This window comes from Misgurnus anguillicaudatus, chromosome 7 (genome assembly GCF_027580225.2).
Source record: "Misgurnus anguillicaudatus chromosome 7, ASM2758022v2, whole genome shotgun sequence".
Lineage (NCBI taxonomy): Eukaryota > Metazoa > Chordata > Actinopteri > Cypriniformes > Cobitidae > Misgurnus > Misgurnus anguillicaudatus.
Window position 1 is genome coordinate 11612817 of NC_073343.2, and position 15682 is coordinate 11628498.

At 38.8% G+C, this 15682-nt stretch overlaps 1 protein-coding gene across 1 annotated transcript in view; it reads left to right on the top strand.

Moving 5' to 3' along the window:
- The window catches only part of mtfr1l (mitochondrial fission regulator 1-like), a 29070-nt gene extending 14340 nt beyond the window's left edge, over positions 1 to 14730 (top strand). The window contains exons 4-8 of the mRNA XM_073869432.1: positions 41 to 150; positions 585 to 796; positions 11422 to 11785; positions 13512 to 13646; positions 13739 to 14730. Coding sequence (XP_073725533.1) covers positions 41 to 150; positions 585 to 796; positions 11422 to 11785; positions 13512 to 13623 — 798 coding nt within the window. The 3' untranslated portion in view covers positions 13624 to 13646; positions 13739 to 14730. The remainder of the gene's footprint in view (positions 1 to 40; positions 151 to 584; positions 797 to 11421; positions 11786 to 13511; positions 13647 to 13738) is intronic.
- The last annotated feature ends 952 nt before the right edge of the window (positions 14731 to 15682 follow it).

Genomic DNA, 15682 nt, shown 5'->3' on the forward strand with positions numbered 1-15682 from the left:
TGCAAAAAAGGCTCATGGCTGTTAATTTCCTGTTTTCCAGGAACTCCCCGGCCTTCCTCCAATGCGCTCCATGGATGGGCCACTGGTTCCAACGCTAGCAGATATTGCCTGGATTGCGGATGATGAGGTGGAAACGTATGCCAGAGTCAGGTAAGTCTGGGACCCTGGTATTAATACAAGTTATCGTATTGTCACAACATTCAGATATATTGAGATGTCTTGTTGATCCTTATTGGGGTTTGGCATGTGGCAGGCAGCATAAGCATTCCAGCAAGTTCTAGATGTGTGATTCTTGACTAATCTACAGTTATTGATTTTAATTTTTATCACAGACCCCCACCCTGCTGATTATTCTGGTTCAAACCTAAATCATGTTAATGCCTACTGTCATTAAATGAAATTTGCATTTGTGTTTTTGATGTGGCTTTTATTGATTAAAATTGATTTAAGGTCCTAAACCTTTAATAATTATCCTTGGGATATTTTATGTGAATCGGGCGGATAACCTAATGTACCAGTTAAGCTCCTTGAGACAACAATTAAAAACATTTGTCTTTAACTAGTGCTTTTCTGCTATTTTTTAGAAGTGACACACGTCCCCTGAGGCATGAGTGGAGGCCGACACCCTTGCTGGTTATGCACAGAAACTCGTCTGTACCCAACTTCAGACGAGAAGGCAGGCGGGTTGAAGGTCTAAGGAAACCAGGAGTAACTGCTCTGAACCGCACCACAGCTTTACAGGATGAGCTGAGTCGACTCAGAGCCCAGATTGCCAAGATAGTCGCTGCAGACTCAGGTTGAATAGTTTCTCTGAACTTTGAAGTTTCTGTTTCGTGGGTATTTGTTGTTAAATCTAGTATCATACTTTCCGGACTATAAGCTGCACTGGAGTATAAGCCGCATCATTCAAAAATGTGGCATTTAAGACAAAATAACATATGAAGAGTTTGGTTCCAAAACGCAATAAATCCATTTTGACAAATTTTGGTAAAAACGTGTTTTCTATACCAAGAAAGTGACAAGATGAAAACAACTATTTTCTGTTACAAACTTTCACATAGCATCTTTAGGTTATAAAAACATAAAAAATTCAAATCCATAAATTGATTTTCAAAGATTTATTATAAAAACGGATTATTTTTTCCACAAAATGCAATAAATCCATGACAAGTTTTTATTCAAAATGCTATAAATCTATTGAATCAATAGCCTATATAAATGTGCATTCATCTTTGCCATGTTATATTCATTTAGTTGACTAGTTGTACACACTAATTAAAAATATAAACATTAATGTCATTAATCAAAACACTTACTTTGTCATATTAAGAACCCTGTCATTGCGGTTATACTTGACGTCGTCGCTTAACGTCTTTCACAGCGATCAGCTGTAAAATGTTTTTGGTCCTGCTCGATATTCGTTGACTTTGAGTAAAATGATGTAAAGTTTTTCATAAGATCCTCTGGGGTCAATGTGTTAGCATGAGAAGCTTGATGTTGTCGGGAGAACAAGCACCCGTCTACCGAGTGCCTCTCAGGGAAATTATTAGATGTTGATGGCTTACGTTTCTTTCCCATCACAGAAAACCATCATAGGTTTATCAATGCAATTAAAGTATTATTTTGTTTTGTTTGTTGATCACGAAGTACAAAGTAGATGAGGAAAACTAGGACTCCATGTATTCAGCGCGCCGCCATTGTTTGTTTACATTGCGTGAATGGTGCGATGTAGGATTTATTGCGTTCTGTAAAAAAGGGGGAGTGGCGTTTATCGCATTTTGGGAAAAAAGGGAGAAAAGATGACAGAATAACACGGCGGATATTGGATTTTGCGTAAAATTAAGAATTTACTTTTAACTACTGACCTGATATAATACTGATTTTGGCAGTAACTCATTTTTTTCAAAAATGGCATTTATCGCGTTTTGGAACCAAACTCTTCATATATAAGTCACAGTGGACTATACGTCACGTTTATTTAGAAAATGATTTCATAAAATCCAAGCTGAAGAACAGACTTTAATCTGGAAAGGCAAGTTATTTAACTAAACAATAGCAGACAGAGCAGCAGGATGAATAGATGTCTGTACATTAAAAGTAATATTATCAGTTATTTAAACGATAAACCATAGCATACAGAACTTATCTGGAAGGTTGAATAGGCTTCCCTAGTAAAAAAAAAATATACTAAAATATATTTTAAATGCCTTTATTTTATGCTAAGTATACTGCAAATACATTAACACATCTATGTACTAAATGAAAATACCCCATAATTGTACTTATTTCATGCTTTCTTCAAATGCATGTAGCAGTAACTTTGTGCACTAAAAATAAGTTGTAAAGTAGTGCAGCCTTTGCACATGCCATTATGGGAGGTACACTTTAAGTTGAATTACAGTGTGCTTTGAGAAAGTATACTGATAGGTTCTTGTTTCTATCTACAACATTGTTTGAAACTATATAAAAACTTGGCGTGTCTTTACCAAAATATTTGTAAAGTAAGTACTTTTTTGTGCTTGAAGTAGAGTTCTCAACGGGTCGGGCCAGCCCGACAAACCCGACGGGACCCGCGAATTCGGGCCGGGTTCGGGTCAAAAATATAAGCAACTGAGTCGGGTCGGACCTCGGGCTTAATCTTTTACGCTCCGCGAAAAAAAATTATTAATCATCACTGCTGTTCACCGTAAAGAAAGTCTGGTCTGGCTGCTGCTGCAACATGCATCACAGAGAGGGGCGGGGGATAGCAATAAGCTCCGGGGTGGATCAGCAACGGATCCAGACCGGAGCTGCCGGCTTCAGAGCGGATCCGTTGCGGATCCGCTTCAGAGCAGATCCGTTGCGGATCCGCCCCAGAGCTTATTGCTATCACTGCGTGCACGCCTGTTGCCTGGAGAAGAAGAGATGGAGAAAAGTAAACTTGCTGCAGGTGAATTCATTTTTAGGCATATTTATATAGCCTATATTTAAAGTTTATTGTTTCAGTTGTTTGTATTGTTATAAGGCGTGAACATTAAAGCTTGCTTTGAATTTCCGTCTGCTGGTCATCATGATAATAGCCTAACGTTACGTGTGTGAGAAAAAAAAGGCAGGGGGGGGGGGGGTCGGGCCGTGGGTCGGGTTCGGACAGATAATTCACGTTGATGTGTCGGGTTACATCGGGTCCGGGCTTTAAAAGCCACGGGCCGGGTCGGGTCGGGTTGTAATTTTCAGGCCCGTTGAGAACTCTAGCTTGAAGAACAATTATTTTATTTAACAGAAAAGCTTCATATACACATATTTATCATACAGTTAAATACTCCTTACAACAAAGGTTACTTTAATAATGTAAACAAAAATAAAAAAATTATAATTGAAACTATATTTTAACATTTTAAAATGCATTTTTTACAACGACACAAAATGTACATGTATATCTCTCATTTCATTAAGTTTGTACATGAAAAAATAGGACTGCATAAACATGAACCAAGTGAAGAAATGCTATTAATCCCTTTCAATATTGTTTGGCATTGTGATAACATATAATAGGGGTTTTCAACCTGCGCTTAACCCTGGGTTATCTTCATTCTAAACCCTGCTTTTAACCCTGGGTTAAGGAGCGTTTCACACCTGTAATTTGAAAGCGGGGTTAGCACCGCTTTTTACCCAGGGTTATGAAACCCTGCTCTGGAGCAGGGTTAGCACCGCATTTGTGGTGTTAACCCCGCATTGTGGTGCCAAACGCATGCAGTGTGAAACGAAGCAGGGTTAGAATGTTATGACCCTAATTAAACACAGCTGAAGTAGCTAATCAAGGCTTGATAATTACAGACAGGTGTGTTGAAACTGGGTTAGAGACTCCTGACCCAGGGTTTAGGAATGCACAGTGTGAAACGTCAAATTATGAATACCCAGGGTTATCTCTTAACCCCTGGTTAAGTTTGAACAGTGTGAAACATGAAAAAAATAACCCAGGATTCCGTTAACCCTGGGTTTAGAATAACCCAGGGTTAACAATTTCAGGTGTGAAAAGCCCTATTTTGTCTTTTGACCTGATCATGGTACATTTTCTTTGGAGTGGGTAAGGATGGATAGCAAATACATTGTTTGTGTCATGCACTTCAGCTACAAAAACATCTTTGTAAAGTTCATTTCCAATTCTCGCAAGCTCCTTAACTAAAACACAAGAGATATGTGTCTTGGAGGTATCCAATTTAAAAGCCACAAGACTCATGATTTTACAGAGGGTTCCATCTTCCAACTAAACAACTGAGTTGTTTCTTTTTGTAAGTGTGGTGTTATTGTAAGAATGGTAAACAACACCTTTAGAAATAAACCGTTTTTAAAATAACCCTGATTGAACTGTCACATTACGGTTTTTCTCGATTGCTAAAGCACTGTGGCCAGGCTTTTGAGCTGGAGTTTCGGAACCATAGCGCCATTTTTCGGGAAGCACAATCATTTTGCTGAACTATAAACACTACTCCTCGGCTTTTACACATGAGTCAGTTTTGGTGAACTTATACTTCAAAACTTTACACACAAATCCCTACATTTCTCAGTGCTTACACCATCTGATCATATGGAAAGCACTAACATTCAATACTGTTCACTCAAGTCAGCACAGCTTAGGCTCAATTAGCAAACAAATACCAAGGTTGAAACACTAAGAGTTAAAATTGAACACACATCAATAAGATCCTTCGATAGATAGATAAAAGGGCCTGAATCAGTTCACTGAGCTTTGGAAGAATGGATCCACAGAGAAATAAAGGTCGAAGAGGAGGAGGAGGAAGAGGAGGATGATGTGGTGAAGGAGGAGGAAGAGGACATGGTGAAGGAGGAGAAGGGAGACAAAGGGCAAGGTGACAAGCAGTCTCAGATGAAATTCGAGCCACTCTAGCTGACCATGTCCTTGTACATGGTATGACTATGAGGAAGGCTGAGCAATGAGTAAAGCCTAATTTGAGTCACTTTAATGTTGTCTCCATCTTCAGAGCCTTCAGGGAGGGAAACAGATAGATGTACTTACAGTAAGACTGCTCTGTACAGTGACTTTAGTGGGCATACACTGTTGGACTATGCTACTGGAATAAAGAAATGCATAAAATTGCCTTCCATACAGATCGACATGTAATTTTACCCTCGCTGTTTGGCTAGGACCAATATAGCCTGTGATGTGTATGAGATTCTCTGGCCTGACCCAGAACAAAGATGGGGTGTTGAGGCGGAATAATTTTAAAATAAATGTTTTACAGTTGTGCTTTGTAGCACATGAATGAATATAAATGTGCTAATGAATTCATTGATTGTGTCTTTTTTGGTCATGTGCAAAGGTTTTTGAGCGGGAGAACCACAAGCAACTTACCAGTTTTGGATATATTGTTTTGAATTTATTGCACCAGTGTGTAATACTATGTTGTAGTGTGTGTGTTTTTGGAAGCTTGTGTGTGTTGTCTGAGGGAAAAGTCTGTTTTTTTCAGTAAAGGTGAATGGTTTTGAGTGTAGAGCTTCATTTTGACCTGAAAATAGAATGTTTGGAGTATTTGATGATATGTTATGCACTTGTGTTTACTGTTTTGAGAATATGAGGCATAGTTTCAAGAAATGTGTTTAAGCAACTGAGAAAAACTGTATTCCGCCTCAATCCCGTCTTTGTTCTGGGTCAGGCCAGAGAATCTCATCCACATCACAGGCCATATTGGTCCTAGCCAAACAGCGAAGGTAAAATCCTCTTGCATGATCCACCCCTGGCATTTATCTACTGATATGTCGATCTGTATGGAAGGCATTTTTATGCATTTCTTTATTCCAGTAGCATAGTCCAACAGTGTATGCACACTAAAGTTACTGTACAGAGCAGTCTCACTGTAAGTACACCTATCTGTTTTCCTCCCTTTTTGCTCTGAAGATGGAGTCAACAGTAAAGTGACTACAAATTAGGCTTTACTCATTGCTCAGCCTTCCTCATAGTCATACCATGGACAAGGACATGGTCAACTAGAGTGGCTTGAATTTCATCTGAGACTGCTTGTCACCTTGCCCTACTTTTCCCTCCTCCTCTTTCACCACGTCTTCCTCCTCTTCCTCCTCCTTCACCATGTCCTCTTCCTCCTCTTTCACCATGTCCTCTTCCTCCTCTTTCACCACGTCATCCTCCTCTTCCTCCTCCTTCACCATGCAGGGGTGTGATTCTTCCGGATAAATCTGGAATTCCGGCTTTTCCAACCTGAAAATGAGGCTTTCGTGAATCATGCAAATCCAATTTTTTGTGTGTGCGTGTGGGTGGGGGGTTGCAAGGCACCGTTATAAATAACCGCATATCACTTCGCATTAGTCTATTTATTTGTCACGATGAAACTTCATTCAAAGCAGAGCTCACCAAAGAGCTTGCAGTCAGATCTCTGGCGTGTGTTGTTGGCTGCGAATTAAAAAAAAACATGCATTTGCCAACAAATAGTATGAGAGAAACACATCTTTCACTCTCAACCAAACTAACAAACTAGCCAATCAGAAGTAGAATGGGGAGGGGTCTTTGAGGTGCGGCTGAGGTCCAGCTACAGATGCCGCGCGGCCGCGGTGAAGTCGTAACAAGTTAACGTTGTCAACAGGATGAAGAGTACGTTTATGAAGCCTAGGTAAGACAACCTAATTGATAAAGGACCTAAATCAGTGGCGCTGGGCATGGATAGAAGGAATAGGCAGAGACAAACAGCATTTTAGTAATAAGAAAATTAAGAGATCCCGCCAGGTGTTTGCTGCTTTGAAAAAACTGTCCGTTTCAAATCAGGCTATGCCAGTAATGTAAATATCAGATTTCTCGTCTAGGTGAAATGCTGTCTCGCAATATAAAGTTGCGTTTGTGTCAAACGTTTGCTTGCATTATTATTCTGTAATCACTTACGTTAACGCATGCATATAAGTTACGCGAATCAGATCCAACGTCATCCTGACGAACACACGCATACGTTTGCTCCTCTTAATGGTTTGTGAATCTGGCGGTAATGCTTGTGATTACAGAATAATATAATGACAAACACACACATTCATGGATCTGGTTTGCCTGTGTGTGTGTGTGAAACGCGTAGCTCGACTGTGCCAAAAGAACTATGCAAAAGACAAATGCACTTGACTGCCTTTCCAGAAAGTCATAACATTTGAATTAAGTAACAAATGTTGTAATCAATAATTAATCTGTATTAAATGCCCACCCTAATAATTATATAAACATTAAACATGTTTTGACCAATAGCGAATCCCATTTATCAAATTGTGTATGTGGCTTCTGTGCCTTATTATTACCATATGCAACCAAATATTTTACTAAAAGGGCATACATTTGTTTAGAAGAACATAAAAATCCTCATAGATCTAGTCACTTATTTTTACTCTCAAAATGCACCACATTGATGTATTTACTTTTAAATGCACAAAATGATTTTGTTCAGTCTGATGCAGTGGCAAGGCTACATAATGGTCAGGGTGGCACTTGCCCACGCATTGACGATTGGCCACTCAGATCCATCAACTTTGAGCCCAAATTATATTTCAATTGTATTTCATTTTATATAAATGTGTGTGTGTGTGTGTGTGTGTATGTGTGTGCGCGCGTGCGTTTGTGCGCGTGCGTGCATGTGCCCATATGTATGTCGCCACATCATGGTAGGTGTGCCGTATATTTTCCTGCTTTTTTGTCCTTTGCCAATCACACCTATGCCATGTCCTCTTCCTCCTTTTTCACCACGTCCTCCTCCTCTTCCTACTCCTTCACCATGTCCTCTTCCTCCTCCTTCACCACATCCTCCTTCTTTCCATCCTCTTCTGCCTCCTCCTCTCCCTCTTCCTCTCCCTCCTCCTTCTCGACCTATTTCTTCATCATGTCCTCTTTGACCACGTCCTCCTCCTCTTCCTACTCCTTCACCATGTCCTCTTCGTCCTCCTACACCACATCTTCCTCCTTTCCCTCCTCTTCTGCTCCTCCTTCTCGACCTATTTCTTCATCATGTCCTCTCCTTCCTCCTTCACTATGTCCTCTTCCTGCTCCTTCACCACATCCTCCTTCTTTCCCTCAAAATGCGTCCTCATTTCTCTGCGCTGTTAAGGATAGAACTAATGGATCCTTAACAGCCGAGGATATCCCAAGATTCATTGCACGCCTGCAACGGCAGCTGGATATTCTAAAATAAACAATTAAAACCTTCATTAAATAAAAGTGTGTATTTATCAAAAAAAGTTTGTCACTGTTTTAGTATTACAAGTTATGTTTTGTGTTAATATTATTATTTTTATGATGCATATATTTCTAAGGTTGATTAATTTAATTTAATATACTGTTGAATAGTTTAATCTACATCAAGGTGTCATATTTTCTAAACTAAATTAATATTTTTCTGATTTCATATTTATTTTAATAAGTCAGAAACGTTTCCGCTATGTCCTGCTGACAGGCGCAGCAGGTGACGCCAATTATGGGTCGTCTGAAGGTTAGACCGTCTCATTTCAGTTCTCTTCGCGGATTTCTGAGGCTGCCACCTTGAAAGACCGAGTGCTCATTTTTAAGGTCGCATGCTTAGAAGGTCGCAGCCCCTGAATTGGGACACAGCTACTATGTTGGTATTTGGCTTTCACTGCAATTGTGTGGTGGCGCGGTTGGTAAAGACAGTACCTCTGTATGGGAGGGACCCGGGTTCAAATTCAGAAAAGCACAAGATTTGTATACAAAGTGGTTTGTATGAAGTGTCAGTGTAGAGCAAATGTTCAATCCTGGTGTATAAATCACTGTAAATAGATTATGAAGGAATACTAATATTTTTTCAGTGCTCTCAAGGTACTATTAAACAGAAGTCCTAGCCTGCATGAAGTGTATTTTAATGACACTTTAAGTTCAATTAAATTGCACTTTTAGCACATTTTAGTATTACCTAAAATACACTAGAAGTCTGAGTTGAAGGGACTTCCAATGTCATTGCAATCAATTTTAAGTATGTCTTAAGCATACTACATCTCACTCAAGTTTTATTACAATACAATTTTATTATGCTTCAAATGTGTTTGAATGTCACTATTAGTAAAATACTAGTATGGGCTCAGTTGATTATAAGTATAACATAAGTGTAATTAAAATGTAATTTAGTTGCAATTGTAATGTTATCAAAATAAATTTCAAGTGCACATTAGGGCTGTCAAAATTGCTCAAAAATGACGTTCGAATATTCTCCATAAAAAACCCACGAATATTTGAACTATTCGAATATCTGTTTGCCCATTTTTTCAACGACGTTAACGACGTTTAATGACGCATTACGTCAATAACAGGACAAATTAATATAAAGAGAAAACTACTTCTATAGGTAGTCTATTTAAGTTTAAACATATTTGACAACGTATATTACATACACAAAACAAGTAAATCAAGAGACATCAAAGTGATATGGTACCTCGGTTACATTGCTTGACAAAACTCCCTGAAGCCTGCTCCATCCACGACACTGATCGGTCTCATGTCCTTACAAATGAACGAAATTAATTTCTTGTCGTGTTGCAGACAAATAGCTTGTGGCGGCAATGCAAAGTAAGTGTTAAGACGTAACTGTTTAACTGGAGTTCCACACATTGTGATCTCGTACACACTGCAAACTTTCAGGATTGACAACCGCATTTAAATGTGAAAATGTGATGATTGACACGGAGATAACCATAGCAACGGTCTGCCGTCTCACATGCTTATCACTCACAGCTTTGATGAAAATAATTTAACAGCATTATGTTTTGCAATAAACTTCTGTCGTGTCGTTGTGTTTTGTACGCATTTGTGAGGCTGCGCGCGCTCTTGCAGTGTTGCCAGATCCTCGTCTTTTTTGTACTCGCATACCATTTTAGGGCTTAACCGTTTATGGCTTTTATTGGCTCATGAAGCGATCAAGTTTTTGGTGTTGTTAAAATGTGAAGGTGCCAGTCCCAATATTTTGATCTTTGAGGTAAAGTGTTTGGATTTATTTTGGTTTATTATTGGATTTTTCTTGTTTGCTGTTTTTTTAGTGCAAGATCTGGCAACACTGCGCAGCAAACGCTTGTGCCTCTGTCATTCTCTGTATCGCGCATACAGAAGACTTTTCCCCCTTGTAATAATTTATTTCTTCAGAAGAGAGACCTGTCATGTCCATGATGCACGTTTAAACACTTTATTAACTACTAGTTGTTCAGTTTTTGTTATGTAGGCTACACACTATGCAAAGTTTCTGTAAACGCGGTTGTCACTGCAGTTTGCGGGAGTTAATGCGGTTGTAGAATGCGATTGTCAGTCCCATAAATTACTGAAGTGTGTGTGTACAGAACAGGATTAAGCATTAAAAGTTGAAGTGACAAACGAATTAATATGCAGTGTGTACAAGATGCCATGCTCATTTGGGTGCACATTTTCGAGATGTGACGTTGCTAGTGGTTGAATGCTATGCTAACAACTTTATCTCGCGGCTCAACAATTTTACCTCCTACCGACCAAAATCCAAAGTACATAGCTTTTTAGATTTTTGGGGGTTAAAATCGCTTTCTCTGCTGCGGTCGACTTTCTGCCATCTTCCATGCAAGACGCGTCAACTTTTAACAGTGACAGATAGTGTGACTACTGTGACCTGTCCCTGAACCAGACGCACTGGTGCGCCCACTCACAAAGCAGACAGCCACACCTTTACTACCGCGGGCTTTAAAAAAATAATAATAGTTTATTTAAATATTAATTTTCATATTCGAAATTCGTTTTTTTTTAACTATTCGAATATATATTCGAATTTAGTATATTCGTTGACAGCCCTAGTGCACATTGATTGTTCTGTTCTGTATATTGTCCAAAATTAGGGTAGATACTTAAGTTGTATTTAAGTATACTTTGAATAGTTCCACTTTAGCACAAAAAAGTATATTCAACACAATTTTAGTTGGACCCCAGCACTACTTTCACACAACTAAAGTGCATTAAGTACAAAATTAGTTGTTCCAATTTAGCAGACTTGAAGTATACCAATATATAGTGTTCAACAAATACATTTAGTTATACTAAAGTACATGTGAATAAATTGTACTTAAGTATACAATTTTTTCACTAGGGTTAACTAACCGAACAAGCCAACTAGCATGAAGTTTGCATACTTGTCATTCCACATTACAGAATCCACTGAATTACATAAATACAGAAGCAGCAGGTGGACTCTCGCGGCTGTAGACGGTAATGTTGTCTCTTGCCTCATAAATATCAAAATTAATTCATATTGACTTACAAGAGGCACCTGACTATAAGACGCAGCACCAGCCAAGTTATGAAAGAAAACGAGGCTTATAGACAAAAAAATATGGTATCTGTGCCCCACTTGTTTATATGGATTTGTTTGATAATTACTTTTTAAATTGGTTTTCTATATCTCATAAAATCTTCACCTTGTTCAGGTTCGAATCCCATTACCCCTGACCTGCTGTCCCCTGATGACACTAGTGTGGGCTTCTCTATGGCTCCCTTTGAGACCGCACCCTACCAGCCTGCACCAACAGCCTCCTTTGTCATCAGTGATGTCACAGAGGAAGAGGAGGAAGAAGTGGATGATGATGATGATGCGGAGGAGGTTTCGGAGCTGGTGCCTGATCCCATCATGCCAGTTTCCATGACAGCATCAGCAACTTTCGATCTTGATCACCCACCTATGGACTTCCGAGAGCCAGAGGAAGACACAGTGTCTCTATCAAAGTCAACAAGCTTTGCTGATGTCATGGACATTCTGAAGGATATGAACCGCATGAAGATGAGCAAGGATAGGTAAGTGGTGTTTCCAGGAAAGTAGAATAAATTCAGAAAGTGGAGTACTACTATAAACAAAATTATTAGCCTGGCTCAGCTCATGATTATTTGTATGTAGTCCATGAATAGTTTTGAGAGCATTGAGGGCTCAACATTAACGCTTGTCTGGGACAAGTAAAAGTTTTTTACTAAATGTGGGGTCAGAGTCCGCACCCGTTCACCACATAAAGGCCAGTTTTATACAGCACACATGAGCCCTGCATATGTAGAGCTTTTTAGCTTTTTTTGATACCATAATGTTATAATCCCCAATTGGTCTGTGAGAGGCTGCATGAAGTTGACAAAACCCAGTAGTGCTGTGCCTAGAATTTATAAAAAGTTCACTGGCCAACTGGCAGTTGACACCAATTCATACACACACAACCGGCGCAACGTCATAGAATGTCTCTGAACAGGTTCACGCCCACTTTTGGGGGAAACAGACTGGACCTTCCATCGACTTCCATACAGGATGGCGGAACAGGGCAGCGTTCATGCACAGCCGACAGGCGTAAATAACTTAAGAAATCACTCAGATTAAACATGTCGAGTAATTATCTGTCCACCCTGCCTGCAATAGAATGCGAAAGATACATTAACACATTTAATTTGATCAATATAAACATGTCCCTTTCATTCTCACAGCGTCAAATTTGTGTAACAACGCCCCCCATTGGCCAGAGGTGTTTTACCCGGACATTTACTCGTACCTCATCAAGGCAACAGGGAAGACAGTGAATGATTTTTAGAGTACTGAGTGCACTTTTCCGTCCAGCCATAAAACTAACTGGCTTAGCGATATTTCCAGCAATCACTGGATGGCGTTGTTACACAGGTTTGACACTGTGAGAATGAGTGTCATGTTTTTATAACGGGACAAAGAAAGGGACATGTTTTGTATTGATCAAATTAAATGTGTTAATGTATCTTTCGCGTTCTATTGCAGGCAGGGTGGACGGATAATTATAGGGCTGGGTATTGTTAGGAATTTCACAATTCGATTCGATTCAATTCGATATTGATTTGTTTGCTTCAAAATCAGTGCATTGTACATTAGGCTTTTTCTACAAACATGTATTTTCAAACTGCATACAACAAAATAAGTGCATTGTAAGATTTCCAAGTAGGCTTTTCCTACATCCAGACATGTTCATATGTTGTATTTTAAAACTGCATAACAACATAAGTGCACTGTAAGATGCTTTAATTTACATTTAAATGGGTAAATAAGAGCCATATCACACTCATTGAGAGTTTAACTTATTTACTCACTTTAGTACACATAACAAAAACGTTTACAATAAAACACTAGAGTGTTGCCCACCCACAGCGGCGCCACTGGCCGGTAGGCTGAATCGATTCATAGGATTTGATGAATCGATATTGAATTGAGGCACAAATAATTGCAATGCATTGATGAATCAATTTTTTACCCAGCCCTTTTACTCGACATGTTTAATCTGAGTGATTTCATAAGTTATTTACGCCTCCCGGCTGTGTATGAACGTTGCTTTTTTCGCTATTTTGTATGGAAGTCTATGAGAAGTCTAGTTTGTTTTCCCCCAAAAAAGGGCGATGACGAAATTTACAGTCAAGTTCCCGGATGTGCCGGTAGTCTGTATACTGGCCAGTGCAATTTTTACCCTCATTTGGCAGTTAGCGAGTGTTCATTTTAGACCCTGTTTGTTTTTGTATGTTTTGTTAGATACAACCGTGGGTGCACCTCACTGAGGGAGGAAGATTCTGCCTCTCTTATTTCTGAAGCATTGAGGAAGAAATTTGTTCTGAATGACGATGACATGAACGTGAGGAAATAATCTCATCTCTGCAGTTTCTCCATGTAAGGCTGAAATGATCACATTTCTCTTTGGTTAACAGTTTAAATTAGTGGTGCTAAAATTATGATTACTTCATCTTCTATTGGGTGGATAGGTCTGTGCCTGTGGACTGTCACCATGGAAAGAAACCCCATAATGCATCCAAATAATTTGAATAGAGATCTGCTGCGCTCCTCAGTACTCCCACAATGCTGCACTGCTGTGACATGGCAGGAGGATAGAGGAGCAGCAGCTCTCCTCAGCACACACACATACACACACTACAGCTGGCACTGATGGCCAACCGGGCCATGCATATTCTGTTAAAATGCCTGTGTTTGAGTGTGTGTGTCTGTTCATAAGGGTCCATATGGGTGGTCTTCTTACTCTGCAGATTGTTGACCACTCTGCCATTTGTGGTTCCATTATATATTTCTAAAATCTATGTTACTTCCTGGTTCATCCTAACATCTGTTTAGAAAGATCCCATCTTATTAATCAAGCCATGAAAGAACAGAGTTCCGGGAGGAGCCCAGTTTTTCCATTTCTGACGATCTTTAGTTTGAAAATGTTAAAGTGTATCTCTTGCCTTACACTTACTCATACAACCCTGTAATACTTGAAGCTGTTTTTGATGAGTGATGTTGCAATACATACGGCTACATTTGTCTTCATTTATGAACTAAACAAGCAAAGACATAATTTAAAGAGTGTGCGTGCATGCATGTACACTGAAAGACTGCATTTTTTCCTATTTAGTGCTTTGTGATGTCCTCATTCTCTGTACAGACTTTTGAAGTGTGTATTGAGCCACACAACTGGTGTGTTTAAGAAAATAATGTAAAATGTCTTTGAATTCATAATGCGTGGGGTGTATTTTCAGGAGGAACATGGAAAGAAAACTCTTGGTTTTTGGTTGTGTGGAGCATATTGTAAATGTTTCTGTATGAGCAGAACAGCATGTGTTATGCGTTGCATTAAGTGTGACTGTTTAGTAAAAATACTTAATGTGTTTTCTCATTGCTAAGTGTAACAAGAAGCTATTTTAATAAATATGCTGCTTGTGTGCCATGTACACAGTCTAAAGTGGAAATCAAAAACACAAAATGTGCATTTTAACATTTTTGTTTAGTTATTTTTCATGCCTGCAGCCTTTATCGTTGTTTCTGACAAATGTACATTATTAGAAGTTTTTGTATGGTATCAAACAGGGCTGCACGATAATGAGCAACTATGCTGTTGCGATATGTCTTTCTTAGAGGAATTCTATTTTATTTGCTTTTATTTTTATAATTTAGATATGTAATGTAGTAAACGGGTAATGCAAATTCTAAAGATGTAATTAAATCTAACTCAGGCTAAAAAAAACTATGCTATACATGTGACAAACAACTAGTAATTTGTGACCATAACCCAGTACTTTGATTTATTGAATATTAATATTAATTTCATAAATCCAACAACTCCAAACTCTCTTTTTTTTCTCTTTGACATGAACAAAGCTGAATGCACTTTACTGTTACTTTACTGCAATACTTGTGCAGGGCTCCAGACTAACTTTATTCAAATTTTGGTGGCAGTCTAGAGCCCTGTTGTGAAGACGACCCCCTTTAAACCAATTTAATAACATTGTGAGAGCTGTAGAAAGACTAACTTTATACAATAATATGTAGGCTATAGTATATTAATGATAGACTATGTAGGTCTATGGATTATACATAGGCCTAAAGATTATAAAGTTGATAGGTTTGTGTAGGCCTATAGAAGTAGTAGAAGTGACTCTCTTCCTATTCCTCTTTTGCAGATTAAAAAAGCTTAATTCGTCAATTTCAGATTCAAAAGTATACTGTATACTCTATATAAAGTATGTAGAGTCAGCTTACATAATGATACGTGTAGACCGTTTGAGCTATAATTTCTCGTTCAGTGCAATGGGCTTGGCATTAACATTGGTTATTTGCTACCATCTTTGTAGCAAACATTTTGGATATAAAAAGACGGTTAATTAATAACTAGAAATGCAATTCCCAAGGAATTACCAGTGCATGAAAATGCAAAA